Raw genomic sequence first — 16740 nt, 5'->3', positions numbered from 1 at the left:
AGCCATGAATAATCTCCAAAGAAAGCTATTCCTCGCCCGAGCTTAGCTCTCCAACGGGAGCCCGATATCGTTGGTGCAGTGGAGTCATGCCACCGGCTTAGGAAGCTGTAGTGGGTGTGGGGGTTTGAGTAGCGATCGAGGCGGATCCGTTCCATTGCCGACTCCGCCTAGTCTTTAGCCGACGTAGATGTGCCCGTCTTCGGGCAATGCCCGCGCGAAGCTGCTTTAGGTTCCCCCCAAAAGTTTCGTCGCCACGGATCTCGGACGTGTCTAGCTTATTAGCGCCATGATGCAATTGGCGCGGGGCGGGTTGGAGACAAACTGTACTAGACCTTTGAATGGCACCTCCATCTGCATCTGCATGTGATACCTAACCAAGGGTCATTGTGTGTTGGTTTCGTAATGCTCCGTACTCCGTAGAAGTCTTCTGGTTGTCCAACTATACCGTGCCAAACTACAAGATGCCATTCTTTCAGTCAGGAGAAAAGAGGCTCTTCTACCATCGTGTAGATGCTGGGGCCGCTCAAAAGGCCGCAGCGCCGACACTGGTCTTCATCCACGGTCTGGGATCATCACATGCCTTCTATGGCTCTGTGATGAACCAGCTCGCAGGCGCGGGCTACTCAAGTGCTGCACTGGATGTCCATGGTAGGTCTTACCCCGGTGATGTTTTCTCGCAACGGCAGGTTTAACTGAATAACTGGGTAGGCAGTGGCATGTCCGAGCTTGCACCGGGAAGCGCCGGTCCTACATTCGAGTCGATCGGGAAGGATGTCGAGTCGCTCCTCGCCCATCTCAAGCTCGCTCCCGAGCAGGTCATTGTCGGAGGGCATTCGATGGGCGGCATTGTCGTCTCCAATCTGGCCGCACAACATAACCTGAAGGGTGCAGTGCTCATTGGACCAGTTCTGCCGAAACCAGCACTTGGGGAGATATTCACGGCCAGGATTGCCAAAGTGCGGGAAGGTAAGAGAAGACGCAAACCTGCTTGCTCCTGTCGAGATGGATCTATGCTCAACTTCACTCGTTCGTAGCCGGTATGGAGGCTATGGCAGATACGATTCCGGTCGCCGCCACTGGTTCTCGATCAACACAAACCCATAAGGCTTTTATTCGAGCTCTTATCTTGTCGCAAAAGGTAGAGGGATATGCTGGAGTCTGCCAAGCCATTGCACAGGCAGAGCGACCCCAGTACAGCAAAGCGAAGTCTCCCGTCCTGATACTAGCCGGCTCAGAGGACAAGACGAGCCCTGTGGCGGATTCTCGGGTTATTCTAGAAGAGTATGTACAAGTTCCTGTGTCTCGATCTACCGAATACGAATACAGAAGCTAACTTTGCCATTAGATGGGGTTCGGATGACAAGTCCAAGAGGTTGGAGATACTCGAGGGCGTTGGTCACTGGCACTGCATAGAAGCGGCAGATGAAGTAGGAGACAAGATTCTGAATCTTCTTTCTCAATTGTCATGATGTCTATAGTCTAGATCCTAGAATGCACTTTGGGAATACTGCAATACCTGCGCAGACTGTGCGAAGCGATCACTTCTTGTAGGGATTCTTGGCCCCAGTATCCTGGATGCTCGTTAGTTTGTGATAGATAGCGTCCGAAGTAGCAGAGAAGCGTACCAGGTAGACTTGATAGAAAGACAACCGGCCCTTGTCTCCGCTGAAGTCAAGCTTCGCGTGTGCTGCCCACTCCGACAGCATGTTTCCACCCGCCTTCAGGCCCAGGTCGACAATGCCATACATCATGACCTCCGTGGCATCGTTTCCGAAGGGGAAGACCTGGTGCACGGTGTGCTTGCGCGAGGCTACTGCAGACCACATGCCTTCTCTCGTGGCGCGGATCTCTGTGCATCGTTGGAGCAGAGAGCAGAGGGTCAGTCTTCAGATCTGCGCACTTCAGGGAGCAATCCCGAACATACCATCGGTACCCTTGCTCACTTTCGACGCGAGAATGAATGTCGCATCTTTGGTAAACCGGTCGACGTACTCGTCGTGCTGGCCGGGCGTGTCTGATAACTTGAAGAAGTCGGAGATGAACGCCTGGACCTCGGGCCGCACCTTGATGTCGGCGGGGTAGCTCGGGGTAGAAGTTGATGATGACATTGTCAATGGCGGCGTCTTTTGTCGCTGCGTGGACTACGATTCAAAGTTCGCGCGATCAATGTAAGCTGCTGCGGCGAGCTCTGAGGCATTCAGTTATCCAGATGGAACAAGAGATCGACGGACTTATCGGTGTGAAGTATTACTAATTCGGAATGACGAAGTTAGTGCCCATTCGACGCCACTGGGATACTGTGCGACGGAGATGCCCCCCGCAGTAGATCCAGATGGCGGCGGATAGCTTCGTACTCCACCGGGGAACCTCCTCCGCACCGCGGTACGCCTGGCGGATGCGACACCGGAGCGCATGATTATGCGGCTAGAAGGCCATTGGAGGGGCGAAGAAGACAACATGGTGGTTAGATAGCACCGATATGCTCGTGACGATGAATGATTGACCAGAATAAGGTTAGCTCCCAATGGCACAAGTTCTCTGTTCCTTTTCAACCTACTTCACTCATTGTGTCGACCCGCACAGATCGGTGGCGATGAAAGCTTGGACTACAGTAGAAATGTTTGGAAGTCATGTATTAGATCAAGACATGCTATCTATCTAGTTCATTACAGCGTATCCTACTCCGAGTCCTTGAAAGCACCAAGCTTGAACAGCTTCTTGGCATTCTCCTTGCCAATCTTGGCCACGTCCTCCTTGTTCTTGAGCGTCACGCCGTCGTACCAGTTGCAGGCGTCGCCAAACGACTCGAAGGGGTAGTCGATGGAGAACAGGATGCGGTCGGCGCCGATCTCGGTGATGCAGTACTCGAGCGTGGGCGTGGAGAAGTGCCCGCTCGTCGTGATCCAGATGTTCTGCGCAAAGTACTCGCGGATCGTCTTCTTGCACGACAGGCCCAGGGGCTTCTTGACGTCCTCGAACCAGTGGTTGATGCGCCACAGGTCAAAGGGGATGTGCTCGCCCAAGTGGCCGATGACGATCTGCAGCTTGGGGTGGCGGTCGAAGACGCCGTTGGTCACCATGCCCAGCAGGTGCAGGCTGACGCCCTGGGCGAAGCTCAGGGGCGGGCCGATGAGCCACGAGCGCTTGGCCCACAGCTTCTCGTGGATGGTGCCCGTGGGGTTGCGCGGGTGCAGGTAAAAGGCGACGTCGAGCTCGACGACGGTGGCCCAGAAGACGTCCCACTCCGGGCCGTCGTAGAAGACCATGTCGTCGCCGTCGGCGCCAGCGCGCTGGGTGTCGTTGACCAGGGCGCCCTTGAAGCCGTACTTGGTCACGCACCGCTTCAGCTCAGCAGCGGCCTCGTTGGGGTCGTGCATGGAGAGAGTACTGTGAGGACCCGCATTAGGGACGTGTCTTGGAAGTGTAACGAGAGGGCATCTTGACTTACGCGAAAGCTCCGAAGCGGTCCGGGTGGGACTTTATCGTCTCGGCAATGTAGTCGTTGACCTCGACTGCCAGGGCCTGCGCCTCCTTGGGGTCCCAGATGTCTTGCACACCAGGTGCAGTGTAGGACAAGATCGTGTAGCCAACGCCATGCTTGTCCATATACTTGATCCGGGTCTCGGTGATGTCGTTGATCTCGTTGGCGTGCTTGTCGGCGTCGACAGCAAACATGCCAGCCCACCACCTCGTCCGCTCCTTGAAACGGGGCAGCGCGAAGGCTTCCTCGAGAGCTACCTTTCCGAGCATTGTGACTGTGAATATCTAGAGAGAAAAAAACTTTGTTGTGATGAAATGAACAAGAGCAGACGATAAGAGATATGAGAGCAAAGGTCGACTATATGAGAGACGCGATCCCCCCGAGACAGCCGTACCTGGTTGGGGAAGCTTTAAGTACGGCCGGTACTCATCCGCACTTACATGGTTGCCAGCCCTCGCGACGGGGAGGGACACCCGGCGGGCGTCTCCTCTCCCACTACGACAGCATCTAATTCTGGTAGTGTAAGCGAAACTCTCGATCCTAGACTAAACCTTAGTGTGGTGGAGACGCCTTTCCTGGAGAGAGTTTATGCGGGGGATGATGCTGGGCGGATGTGATCCTTTGTCTGGATTTGTTCGAACCCCGCATCTCCTCTTCCGCAGGTGATAAATAGGTATTCGGTTGACCCGGGACGGCTGTTGGTTCTGCGCTCCGGGGCGCCGCGAGGCATATCCCCCTTCAACCTTCAAGAGGGATGGGGACCAGCCAGCTGTGATCGACCCTGGAAGGACGCGAAACGAGTCGCGGCACCCCGAATCGCCTCCGCACTTCCTGTTATCAAGGAATCCACAAGCCTTAGTTCGGTCTGCTCTAGACTCGCTCTTATCTCTCTACCTCTACTCCAAATTCGCGCACGCCTAGGCCTAGCGCTTCGCAGAATCCCTTTCCGACGGCCCCTTTTAAAAGGGTCCCAGTGGCCCCAGAATCGGTTAAGAACCCTGGCTGGTACACGGCGCTGGTCAGTCCAAGGCATGTCTCTTGTAAACTCTCGGCACCACCTCGTGTCGTTGCGTGTGTAAAAGCCGACAGCGACTCCAGTCCGATCAGCCCATACCATATGCCCCGACCAAAGGTTCACCCGGCGAACCGCCGGAGGGCGGCAGAGGCGTGCAACTTCTGTCGCGCCTCCAAGAAGCGGTGCAGCGCGACGGTGCCCTGCACGGCCTGCGAGCGCCGCGGCATCGGCGCCTCGTGCTTCCTTACGCATAAGCCTAGAGGTCATCGTGGGCTCAGCTCCCGCTCCTCCGCTACCGCCTCGCAGGCCCGCTCTGTAGTGACGGATGACGCTGGGGAGCAGAACGCCGGGAGACGCCCGAGCGAAGTCGACGCCAGCTTCCTGTCCGACTCGGGCTTCCTTCGGCAGCCGCCAGACCCAGCAGACCTGAACTCGGCGGATGCCTTTCGTCTCCTCTCACCTACCAGCTCTCACAACGACGCTTCCGTCGTCTCTGCCCCTTCGGCCACGCACCAGCAGCACCGGACTGCCTCATTGTCGTCATCTCTACCTTCTGTCGGCGAGCTGCATTCTAGGATGTTGCTTAACCGTCGCGGCGATCGAGGTAAGACCTTACCGTTTCTTAGCTTGTACCCTTTCACATCTATGACGTCCTCTATGTGAGCCTCACTTCGGAGGTACTCTGTATGCTGACGAACCCTTCACAGTGTTCATCGGAGAAGCTGCCTCCTTATCCTTCTTGTCTTTTCTTCGCGATGCCGTCTCAGCAAAGATTGGCCCGTCCCAGTTCTCTCACAATGACAAGAGCGAGAGCATGCTGGAGTCGCAGCCCTTGGAGACCGAGACCGGCTCCATGGACCCCGCCGCCATGAACATCTCGGCCGAAGACAGGCTCTCTTACGTCAATACATACTTCCTAGCTGTAGGTTCCTTTGTCATGAGCAACTCCTAAAACGAAACCAAACTAACAAAGAAACCAGACCGCCGGCGTCATCGACATCTTCTCAGAGTCGGAAACCCAGGAACTGATGAACCCGAGCCCGGAGTCACCGTCCTCGACGCCGTGTCCGCTGCGGGACCTCGTCATCGCCATCGGCGCGCAGTGCAAGTCCATCGGCTGCTCGCGGCGGATAGGGCAGCAGTTCTTCCGCAAGGCGCAGGTGCAGGCCTTCTCGGGCATGCTCGAGGACCACGACATGGACACGGTGCGCATCTTCCTCCTCATGCACTTCTACATGCTCGGCCACTGCCGCCGCAACACGGCGTCGATCTACCTCGGCATCGCGGCCCGGACGGCCATCGCGCTCGGCCTGCACAGCGATGTCTGCTCGTCGGGCGTGGCGACTCCCGAGCACCAGGTCAGGTACGTGGATAGTTTCTCCTTTGCACACATTCCTATAGTCCGAACATGATGTTGACATATCGATAAGACGGCGCGTGTGGATGAGCCTGCGCATCTGCGACATCATCGTCAGCTCCATCCTCGGCCGGCCGCCCGCGACGGGCAGCCAGGCCTCGAGCGCGGAGGAGAAGCGGTGGCTCGAGGAGCCCGGCCGGCGGCCGTCGATCGGCAACTCGGACAGCCTGACGGCATCGCTCAAGATCCTCATCATCATCAACCAGATCATCGAGGAGATCTACGTCAAGAAGGACGAGTCCAAGCGGCGCGCCGAGCAGCTGCTGGACAAGGTCAACAAGTGGAGCCAGTCGCTGCCCGCGTCGCTGCTCAAGCAGAGCAACTCGCCCGGCGACGCGCTCGGCCAGGCCGACTCGATCGCCCGGCTGCACGTCTCCTGCCTGTACTACTACGCCGTCACGCTCGTGACCCGGCCGATCCTGGTGTCGAACCTCATCCTGCAGCCCGGCATGGACGACCCGGCGTCGTCGCAGCTGTCGTCGGCGTGCATTGACGCTGCCGTCTTCTTGGCGCAGACCTGCATGGATTCACATGCGGAGCGGCTGATGCTCGGCAACATGTGTTATATCAAGTAAGATCTTACAATTGTCCAGACACGACCCATGGCCAAGTACGCTAACCACCCTTTAACGAACAGAGCCTTGATATTTGCAGCTGGACTCATCCTCGGCTTTGCGCTGTTCGCGGAGAAAAACAGGGACTACGAGGTAGAGGGAGCGTTTGACGGCGCCAAGGATGTGCTTGGCTTTCTGTCCGCTCAAAGTCCACAGGCGGGCCATTACTTGGAGATCCTGAGCCTTCTCTCCACGGCCATCGACCGACAGCGCCAGAGGCAGACGACAAGAGGTCGCAACAAGTACGTCGGAAAGATCCTGACGATGAACAACGATGCGGCTCCCGCAAGTGGCTCATCGTCGAGTCCCAACGAGTCAATATCAGTGGCACCCGTGCCCAGCCTGTTGTCTGACCAGACCGACTACACGTCGGCGATGCCAGACGTGGGCGTGGACTTCTCGGTGGACTGGGACGCTCTCGATTTGTCACAGTGGGACAGCTTCCCGTTCTTGGATCAGAGGGTTTTGGATCTGGGCGTATCTCAGGTGGACGGCTAAGTTTGTATATTAACGGTCTATGGGTATCCGGCGTTTGGGCTGCTGTCTTTGCTGCTCAATCTGATAGCGTTTTCTTCTCAACGAATATTCCCAAATGAACTATCAATCTCTCTGTGCCAATCATCCACACTGCGAAATTTGAAATCCACCTTGTCTGCCGCAAAGAGCATTCGAAATCGGGCTTTCAAAGGCTCCACATCGTCCCACGTGGCCTCCCAGGTGCCAACTTCGAGCTCAATGGGGCTCGAGGTGAACTGGAACTCCTTCAAGCTCGGCAAGTAATTGCGGTGGTCCCGGTGGAAAGCCCCAAGGAGCAGATCAACGCGCTCGGAATACGACAAGCAAGTCTGAGGATCGGGAGGTGCGCGAGCCCGCGGGAAGCTGGGCATGCGACGTCTCATAGTCGAGCTCCAGTCGTCGACGAGGTGAAGTGCCTCAAGGGTTGGGGGCATGAGGGACGGGATGTTGAGCTCTTTGGTCTGCTCGTCCACCAGGAAGCGGATGTTGGTGGTCAGACTTTTCAGAGCTTGCATCTTAGGCAGCACGTCCTTTAAGAAGGATCTCGATACGCGCGTGAACATAATTTTCCTGGGATACGTCGTGATGCAGAGGGTATCGAGTGAGCGCCGGAAGAAATGCAAGCAGTTATACATTGCATCAACTCGATCGGCCCGGATTTCATCCCTAGGACGACCGATGTGGATGGACAGTCGCGTCAGGGCGGGAAACACGGTGCAGCCCAGGGTGATAAATTGCTGAGGTGCACAGGCACCGTAAACCGCCAATTCGCTTGCCTCACTCGTAGCGACCAAAGGCCAGCCGGTCTCGAGGCACCTAGAACTCCTGAGTCCCTCGCCCTTGATCTGTACTGTTTTCAGGCTCGGGCAGAACTGCAGCACTCGGCCGGGAATGATCCTACGATTCCGCGCTGCTGGGCTATACAGAGGAAAGTGAATCGTGATGGTCTCGAGCTCCCGGAGAGCCAGCGGGAATGAAAGAGTGTCTGGTAGTGCGAGTCTTCGGCACAGCATCTCGATCCGAACCATTTCTTCCTCTCCATCGCTCGGGAGCGCACTAAGCACCCTTTGAAAGGCCATCCATTCAGAGGGGAACAGTTGGGTTTCCCTACCGGCCTCGTTCATAGGAGTGGGTGAGATCCGCGTGTAGAGCCTCTTGACCTTGGGCATGAATGCAAGTATTCCCTCGAATGCGGAACATGCTGTGAGAGGCAGCCGCGGTCTGAAGTGGTGGTCTGCCTGGCTCGATGGGCCTGGGGCCGAATAGTAGGCTGAGCGCACCTTGCGATGCTCGTCGGGTGTCACCTCGTGGAGCATCCCGCACCAAGCGAAGCAGGTGATCAGGTCGCGGAGCTTCGGTGCTTCATACAGGGTGCGGAAGAGGCAAAACAGCTCCTTTTGATTCTTGACGACTACCGCTTGATAAAGGTAAGGTGTGGCGAGGTCGTACAGGGGACGGCAAGTCAGGCAGAGGTTGCTGAGGTTCCTTCTCGAGCTGATAAAGGCTGGATTGATGGCGTATTCTTCTGCATCCCAGTCATCGACCACGGAGCCCTCTGGGAGCAAGTATCCCAGGATCCACGCCGTGAGTTCGACCGGGAAGGTCGCTAACTTCGGGGCCCGTGCGGAGTCCATCTTTCTCGGACGTTGGGCTCCGGCTGCAGCACGGGGCACGGAGGGAGTCGATGAGCAATGAGTGTCACCACGCGACAACGCAGAAACGCTACCCGCGCAAGAATAGGCTATATCCGCATAATTTTACCCTTGCTAGAGCTGTAGTTGTGACTGGTGACGGCGTTTGAGTGCAACATGATATTGCGTGACCAGGGCGCATGTCGTCAAACGTGGCCCGGGCAAAATCGTCATCCCGCATCCTGTATCTCACGTGATCACTATCGCATGTGTGTGATTGTTCGCCGGAAGGCGCTTATAAGAGCCTCAAACTATGACGTGCGTGTTGCAAGACGACGAGATAAGATAAAGAGTGTTTGGGTTTTGGACATTCTGCTATCAACTTGCGTTCAAAACTCACTTCCCAACGGGCTGGGTTGCAAAGAGTCGCGAAGGGCAACGCCGGCGGATCCCGCGACCGAAATGCGGAGACACCTAACTTCATAGAGAGCTGGGGTTCAGTTGTCTGTCAAGTCTATCAACCCAATTGCCTGTCAGACAATTGGCAAACACAGAGTTGGCCTCCAACAAAATTCACGGATCTTAGGACGGAATGGGGTTCCTACCTTTCCGGAGAACTAGTCGTCAGGTCCAGTTAACTTCCGCGTGTTCAACCATCCGTTTGCCGCCTGATAAGCAGTGCAGCAACAGCTGCTGAGCTTGCAGTGGGCTCCAGCCGATAAGACAGCTCGCATCGGTAGCGTTACAGGAGGGCACCACCATTCTCGGCAGTGGATTATTCATTGGCCAGACCGTAGACGATAGATACGGGGTTACGGGGTAGTGTGGTGGTCCATATCCGACACTGGTCCATACCCGACGCGGGGATCAAGGGCAGGTAGAGGAGAGATAAGCGGCTAAGACACCCGGCGTAGCCCCGGCCGGAACACCACACCCACCACCACTGCGACCACCGATTAGCACCCAGACCACAGTGATTGATGGGACCTGACAATCGGCTTGTACCGACACTGGCCTGGGGCGGGAGTGAGTGAAGGTCTACGACCAGGAATGATAGCAGACGCAGTTTAGCGGCTAGAAGGGTAGCGTGCCGCAACAGCTAGTGGGCGGTGGTGATCCGTCAAGTCATATCGAGTGCGATCATCAGCAGGACATCATAAGTACAAAACCCCGAGGCTCTTAGTACGTAAAGCTTCCCTCTGCACTGAACCCAATAGCACCCAGCAGAAGCTCAATCTGGAAGCAAGGAACCTCGGACTCTTTTCTTAACTATCCACACATAATACCACCCTTGATCATACACACTCACCCACTACCACATACACACATACACCACACACACACACACACACACATACATGATGGGCTCATTATCAACCCCCGGCTGGCGCCAGCTCAACGTCGGCGTCATCGGCGGTGGCATCGGCGGCATGTCCGTCGCCATCGCCCTGCGCCGCTCCGGCCACCTCGTCACCATCTACGAGCGCGCCGACTTTGCCGGCGAGGTCGGCGCCTCGGTCTCGTGCGCCGCCAACGGCACCCGCTGGCTGCACGAGTGGGGGGTCGACGTCGCCAAGGGCGACCCTGTCGTGCTCAAGAGCCTCATCAACCGGGACTGGAAGACCGGCGAGCCCGTCAGCGTCTATTCGCTGGACGACTACGAGAAGCGGTGGGGCTACGTCTACAACATGTTCCACCGGCAGTACATGCACGCCATGCTCAAGGACTGCGCGCTGCAGGAGGAGGGCGAGGGCGTGCCGGCCAAGCTGGTCGTGAACCACAAGGTACGTGCGACCTGAGACTTTCCGCGGCGCATGAAAGTAGCCGGTATGATGTGAATAGATATGAACTGACGTTGTACAACTTTTAGTGCGAAGACATCGATCTGGAGAAGGGCACCATCAAGTTCGCCAACGGTGTCACGGTGCACCACGATCTGATTGTCGGCTCTGACGGCATTGGCTCTGCCGTCCGCGGCGTTCTGGGCATCCACCCGGCCAAGCGCCCGGCCGACTCCAGCTGCCTGCACGCCAACGTCAAGACGGAAGATGCCGTCAAGCTCGGCCTCGTCGACTACTCCCAGGACAGCGCCCTCGAGTACTGGGGCGGCCAGGAGGGCAAGTGGGACAAGATCGTCCTGTCGCCTTGCAACGGCGGCAAGCTGCTGTCGTACTACTGCTTCTTCCCCCGCGAGAAGGGCGACTACTCGACTCAGCAGTGGGGCACCGAGGACAGGCCTGTCGAGGAGCTGCTGGCTCCTTTCCCGGAGTTGGATGCTCAGGTCAAGGCGCACCTGGCTATTGGTATCGAGATCCAGCCCTGGCGTCTGTGGGTTCAGTAAGTCAAACTGTTCGACACACGATTACAGGCACCAGTAAACTAACCGATAACCTTACAGCGACCCTTACCCCTACATGCACAAGAACACCACTTGCCTTCTAGGCGATGCCGGACATCCTGTAAGTATTCTCACTTTCTTCGAGCCACTAGAGTCTCAAAATACTAACAGAACCCAGATGATGCCCCACCAAAGTCAGGGTGCTTGCATGGCCATTGAGGATGCCGCTGCCCTGGGCATTCTTTTCAACAAGCAGAACTTCAAGGGCGACGTTGCCGAGTGCCTGGACGTCTACACCAAGGTCCGTCTGCCTCGCGTCACCAGGGTGCAGGCCGCTGCTGCCAAGGCCGCCTACAACATCAACGAGAGAATCGGTAAGCGCTTTTCTTGAGCCATCTTCTCCGCATATGTCCGTTGTCTAACAAATCTCGCGCTAGGTTTCTCTGCCAACAAGGACATTGCTACGTACAAGGTTGAGGACGAGAAGAAGAAGCTGACCATCGAGGAGATGAACGCGTAAGTTTCAAGCATCACACCGTCTTTGAATTCTCCTCGGCTAACCTCAGCTGCAGATATGACATGTACAAGGACATTGATGAGGAGCTGGCCAAGGCTAGGGGTCAGGAGTATAAGGACAAGTACCTTCACGGTCTGCCCATCGGTCTGGAGCTTCCCAACGGCGTTGTTATCGGTGCATGAGCAGCATGTTTAGATTTTGTGTACTAGTTTGTCAAAGGTTGCATAGCATCAAAAGATCGTTATACCCCAAGTCGCCAGAACCTTTTGATGAACCGTGAATCTCTTGTGCTTTTGACTTGCCCGAGAAAACCAGTGGTAGCTCACCAAGAATATGAGAAGGGTCTCGGGATTGTTGGACATGCAAGCCAGCCCGTAACTAACTGCCTGCGGATATAGATAACTCTCGTGACTGACACTTCGAACACTCACAGTTGGGTGTATATAGAGACCTAGATGGTTATAGCACAATCAAGGTGAAGTTGGGCCAGGGATTCCTGAAGCGTCACTCGTGTGTGATGGTACCACAACGTGGCCAATGGCCCTCCAATATGCTTGAGATGCGTTTCATAGCTTTTAGACCTTGGGTTTCATGTAATCATTGAAATAATGGTAATTACATGAGGTGAGGATCTACTCTTATTATGCCTAGGAAAGCCCTAATATCCTAATGGCAATCCTGGGATGTGATCATTCTAACTCTATACAATAGTATTCACCATTCGGACCAGGGCCGATCAGCCACAGCGCCCTGGTATCAGTCCTTTGCATATCCAGCCCCAGGTCGGCTTCTGTGCGACATTCACTGGAGCAATCGGCAAGACCATTTGCGATTGGCTACCATGCTATCACCAGACCAGACATGATTGTGTGGGTCTGGACTCTGGAGAAGCTCTGGGGCGGGGAGTCCCCGGCCGGCTACACCTGGGGCCATTTTCACCACGATGTGCGGTGATCCACTCCAGACTATAGATGGCGGGGGATAGAATAGAGTTGGTGGGGGGACAATGGAAGGGGAGATTAGTACTCGACTATCTTTCATACCCAATCAGCTTTAGATAGGCCTTCCGAGTTCCGAGCAAGGGTATGTAATGTTATCATTGAGGTATCACCTGATGAACTTCCGTCAACTACTGACAAGGGTTTCAACTAGATTAGTGGCACCAAGTCAATCCTAAACGGCCATAAGGAGGTGTGAACCGTTAATAGGGGAAATATGTGACTAGTATGCTCCTGAAAGATGAGCTTCATTCACGCGTCGAGAAGTTGTTACTCAGATCAGATCCTAGAACTGGCTTGGCAGACCCTATCAATTCTGCCTATAGCATGTGCATAATTATCGTGGACCGGACAGACGTTGTGTATCATTCGCAAATACGTTCAAACGTCTTTGACTTCCTGGATTCAGGCTTTATCTATGAGCCAATGATCTTCTCGAGATAGCGCAGCCAGTTCTCGCCCAGTACCTTACGCATCTTCTCCTCGCTCCAGCCCTTCCTAGCCATGGCGCAAGCGAGTTCAGCTCTTTCTGCCAGGGGTCCCAAAGGCTTGATGACCTTCTGGCTGCCCCAAGGAGTCAGTTGTCGGGCGTAGCCCTTGTCCTTGTTGCACCACGCCATGAACTCGCTGGGCCGTCCGTGTCCCTCGCTGGCGTCAGAGCCGATACCAACCAGATCCTCTCCAATGAGACCAATAACATGGTCAAGGGCGTCGACGTAGTCGTCAATGGTGCTGTCGTTGCCCTTTGCCATGTGCGGGCCGAACTGGGATAGTCCGACAAAGCCACCACGAGAGCCCAGCAGCTTGATAAGCTCGTCAGGCTTGTTTCGGGGGTGATCCTTGAGGCCGCACGGCAGCACGTGAGAGAAGCAAGGGGGCTTGCCCTCGGGCGCGTACTTGATGACATCCTCCGAGGTCTTGTAGCCGACATGGCTCAGATCGACAACCATGCCCAGCTTGGCCATTTCATCGACAACCTCTCGGCCGAAACCCGTGAGGCCCGAGTCGTTGATCTCGGTGTAGCCTGCTCCGGAGTAATTTTGGGTATTGTACGTGAGCTGCATCTTCTTGACGCCGAGGTCCCTGAAGACGCGGAGGTAGTCCAGCTTGTCCTCGATACCCGCCGTGTTTTGCCATGAGAGCAGGACGGCCGTCTTTCCTGCCTTCTTTGCCGCCCGGATGTCGGCGACAGTGTGCGCTTGTACGATCAAGTCCGAGTGCTCCTCGAACCACTTCTTCCACTGGACGACATTGGCGATGCTATCCCGGAAACCCTCCCAGAGTCCACAGGTGCACGACACGCCGGTGATACCACCCTTATGCCATGCCTCAAAGATGTCGCGAGACCAGTTGCAAATGTTCAGCCCGTCGAAGTGAATCGCCGAGGCGTAGATCTCGCGGGCTTCAGACTCTGACACCATTTTGACAGCACTTGACGCTTCCTAGTTGACTCGGTGAAGGAAATGCGAAGGATTGCTGCTACTACAGCTGCTAGAGTCTCAATCGTGATTTGTTCCGGAGTCTATCGGGATTTGGCTACGATCACGTACATCACGTCAGAGCCCTAGAGACGTGAACGCCGAGTGCCACACGAGGCAACCTATTCCCGGTGGTGATAGTGAAATTCTCAGTCATTAGTAAGGTTGTCGGGCGCCACCCGACAGTGAAAGAATGGATCTGTGCATCCACCACGAGGCTAGCGGCGAGTCAGGTCACCCGGGATTTGGGGTCCGACAGGGCGAATTACTGTTTCAGGCAGATTTCCATCCACCAGGTCGGGTTGTGCCCGACGTCCTAGCAACATTCTGCACCCGTCTGCGCGGTCTTGCTCCGCACCAGCAAGGGTTTTATCACACGGCTATCTGGGGAAATCTGGATATCGGTGCCCACCATTTCCCTTGTGTCAACGGGACCAACATGGCGTAATCGACACCATTGCAACCTTTATCCCTTTCAGCAAGGCTGATCTTGGTATTGTAATAAGCGTTCTATGATATAAAGTATCGAGCTCGCCGTGATCAGCGCCGACTCCTCAGCTTCCTCCAGACACCCAACACGTCTATCACGACGATTTGCGTGTCAGCAGTACCTTCATCCACCGTTACTCCTGTGCTGCAGACGCGATGGAGACCCCTGTGGAGGACACAGAGAAGGCCCACCCCGTGGGTGTCAAGGACGGTTCGGTCGACAGTCGGGAAGGGCCGGCTGCCAAACGCCCTCTGAGCAAGAGAATCCTCGCCGTGGTGTGGGACTCGCTCGACAAGACTCCCGAGGAGCGCAGCTTCATTGCGAAGATTGATTGGTGGATCCTGAGCTACTGCTGCATCGCGTACTTTGTCAAGTACCTTGACCAGACCAATGTGAGTAATGTGGCATGCGACACCACCAGCCAACCGGCCTTCCCCGTGGGGGAGGCAGTATCTAATCTGATGGTTGCGTGCTGACACTCGGGCCAATCAAGGTCAGCAATGCGTACGTGTCGGGCATGAAGGAGGACCTGAATATGACGGGAAATGACTTGAACTACCTGACCACCTACTGGAACATCGGCTACATCCTCGGCCAGGTCCCGTCGCAGCTGATGCTGACCAAGATCCGTCCCTCTATCTGGCTGCCGAGTCTCGAGCTGATCTGGGGCTTCCTGGTCATGGGCATGGCCGGTGCCAAGAATGTCGAAACCCTTTATGCACTTCGGTTCTTCGTTGGACTTCTAGAGGCGTCTGCCTATCCCGGCATCATGACGCTGCTTGGAAACTGGTACACTCCTATGGAGCTGGGCAAACGTGCCTGCATCTTTCAGGCCTCTTCCAGTGCCGCTCAGATGTTCTCTGGGTATGTTTTCTGGTTGAAAAATCGAGAAGTGGTGGAATAAGATACTAATAGGAAGGTCAGATACTTGCAAGCTGCTCTGTACTCCGGTATGAACGGCAAAGCAGGTCTCGCAGCCTGGAAATGGCTCTTCATCTTCGACGGCATCATCGGCGTGCCAATCGCCCTCTACGGCTACTGGGCCATCCCCGACGCGCCGACATCCTCCAAGGCCCGTTGGCTCAAGCCCAAGGATCGCGATATGGCCGTGGGCCGCATGGAGCGCGTTGGCCGCGCCCCAATGAAGCGCCTGACCTGGCGCATCATCCGCGAGATCTTCACCCAGTGGCCCGTCTACCTGTTCTGCACCATGTTCATCTGCCACGTCCTCGGCATCCGCATCTACAGCTACATGAACCTCTGGCTCAAGTCGACGAAGCTCTACTCGACTGAGCAGGTCAACCTGATCCCCACCGCGGGCTACGGCCTGCAGATCTTCTTCACCCTGTCGTACGCGTGGAGTTCCGATGCCATCGGCAAGCGCTGGCCCATCATCATCATCGCCTGTATTGTCGCCATGATCGGCACCATCATCTTGTCGGTGTGGCCCTCCTCCAACATCCCGGCCATGATGGTGGGCTGGCTGCTCACCTTCTGCGAGACCGGCGCTGGCGCGCTCATCATCACCTGGATCAACGAGATTTGCAGCCACTCTGCCGAGCACCGTGCCGTCATCATTGGTATCGTCGAGACAGCTGCCTTCACTTTCCAGGCCTGGGTGCCGCTTCTGGCCTACAACACGGGTCAAGCTCCCAAATTCAAGATTGGTTACGAGATGGCAACCATGTTCTTCGCTCTCGAGCTGCTGCTCACGGTGCTAGGATGGTGGCTGGTCAAGAAGTATCCTCCAGGGAGCAAGCCGGAGGTTACACCTGTTCTGGAGGATGGAGAGGTAGACGCGGGCATGTAGTCAGCTTTCTAGCCCCTAGAGATATGTGTATTTCGTAGCGATGCCAATAACGAGTTTTGGTTGTAGTACTGGATTTCATCATTATTCCCGTCTTCAAAGGCACTAGGTGGTAATCTCGGCTAGGGGCAATTATGAAAGTGTCTTCAGTTGCCCGTATGCTTCTCTGTCGTTCGTTAGCTTATCCAACTACCTAAATCGATCGACTTCCACGATTGCAGCATATCGACGACTATGGAATTGAAGGCTTCAATCCATGCCGGGCTGATAAGCCCTTAGGAGTATCATCCGCAGTCTGGGTGACACCGATGACACTGTAGCATTTATCCATAGATATCCTGACGGTCAGCACTGCCAACGAGCCGTGTCTGCAGCTTTGAAGGGGACTGTATTTCAGCGGCATCTGGGACTGTCACAACCCAGAAAAAAAAGTATACG

The 16740-nt window shown here is 55.7% G+C and overlaps 8 protein-coding genes across 8 annotated transcripts; 4 read left to right on the top strand and 4 right to left on the bottom strand.

Moving 5' to 3' along the window:
• Positions 1–461: 461 nt before the first annotated feature.
• E0L32_007558 (uncharacterized protein) lies at positions 462–1469 on the top strand (the record flags this gene model as incomplete). The annotated part of the gene is made up of 4 exons (XM_031142315.1): positions 462–648; positions 709–966; positions 1035–1281; positions 1346–1469. The coding sequence occupies 4 exons, from the start codon at positions 462–464 to the stop codon at positions 1467–1469; spliced, it is 816 nt and encodes a 271-aa protein (XP_030993532.1).
• A 69-nt stretch (positions 1470–1538) lies between these two features.
• On the bottom strand, positions 1539–2108 carry E0L32_007557 (uncharacterized protein; the record flags this gene model as incomplete). The annotated part of the gene is made up of 3 exons (XM_031142314.1): positions 1539–1571; positions 1626–1849; positions 1925–2108. 3 exons carry the CDS (start codon positions 2106–2108, stop codon positions 1539–1541), a joined length of 441 nt encoding a protein of 146 aa, XP_030993531.1.
• A 570-nt stretch (positions 2109–2678) lies between these two features.
• Positions 2679–3750, bottom strand: E0L32_007556 (uncharacterized protein; the record flags this gene model as incomplete). Its single annotated transcript, XM_031142313.1, has 2 exons — positions 2679–3387; positions 3449–3750. The coding sequence occupies 2 exons, from the start codon at positions 3748–3750 to the stop codon at positions 2679–2681; spliced, it is 1011 nt and encodes a 336-aa protein (XP_030993530.1).
• Positions 3751–4598: 848 nt separating this feature from the next.
• E0L32_007555 (uncharacterized protein) lies at positions 4599–7025 on the top strand (the record flags this gene model as incomplete). The annotated part of the gene is made up of 5 exons (XM_031142312.1): positions 4599–5100; positions 5204–5418; positions 5477–5859; positions 5927–6484; positions 6551–7025. The coding sequence occupies 5 exons, from the start codon at positions 4599–4601 to the stop codon at positions 7023–7025; spliced, it is 2133 nt and encodes a 710-aa protein (XP_030993529.1).
• Positions 7026–7102: 77 nt separating this feature from the next.
• Positions 7103–8677, bottom strand: E0L32_007554 (uncharacterized protein; the record flags this gene model as incomplete). Its single annotated transcript, XM_031142311.1, has 1 exon — positions 7103–8677. The coding sequence occupies one exon, from the start codon at positions 8675–8677 to the stop codon at positions 7103–7105; it is 1575 nt and encodes a 524-aa protein (XP_030993528.1).
• Positions 8678–10035: 1358 nt separating this feature from the next.
• On the top strand, positions 10036–11711 carry E0L32_007553 (uncharacterized protein; the record flags this gene model as incomplete). The annotated part of the gene is made up of 6 exons (XM_031142310.1): positions 10036–10458; positions 10545–11011; positions 11073–11133; positions 11191–11386; positions 11450–11528; positions 11585–11711. 6 exons carry the CDS (start codon positions 10036–10038, stop codon positions 11709–11711), a joined length of 1353 nt encoding a protein of 450 aa, XP_030993527.1.
• A 1232-nt stretch (positions 11712–12943) lies between these two features.
• E0L32_007552 (uncharacterized protein) lies at positions 12944–13948 on the bottom strand (the record flags this gene model as incomplete). The annotated part of the gene is made up of 1 exon (XM_031142308.1): positions 12944–13948. One exon carries the CDS (start codon positions 13946–13948, stop codon positions 12944–12946), a length of 1005 nt encoding a protein of 334 aa, XP_030993526.1.
• A 702-nt stretch (positions 13949–14650) lies between these two features.
• Positions 14651–16305, top strand: E0L32_007551 (uncharacterized protein; the record flags this gene model as incomplete). Its single annotated transcript, XM_031142307.1, has 3 exons — positions 14651–14887; positions 14989–15359; positions 15411–16305. The coding sequence occupies 3 exons, from the start codon at positions 14651–14653 to the stop codon at positions 16303–16305; spliced, it is 1503 nt and encodes a 500-aa protein (XP_030993525.1).
• Between the last annotated feature and the right edge of the window lie 435 nt (positions 16306–16740).

Source organism: Thyridium curvatum (assembly GCF_004353045.1).
Source record: "Thyridium curvatum strain D216 chromosome Unknown NODE_46_length_333320_cov_79.933738, whole genome shotgun sequence".
Taxonomy (NCBI): domain Eukaryota; kingdom Fungi; phylum Ascomycota; class Sordariomycetes; order Thyridiales; family Thyridiaceae; genus Thyridium; species Thyridium curvatum.
This window is presented reverse-complemented; position numbering and strand designations above follow the sequence as displayed.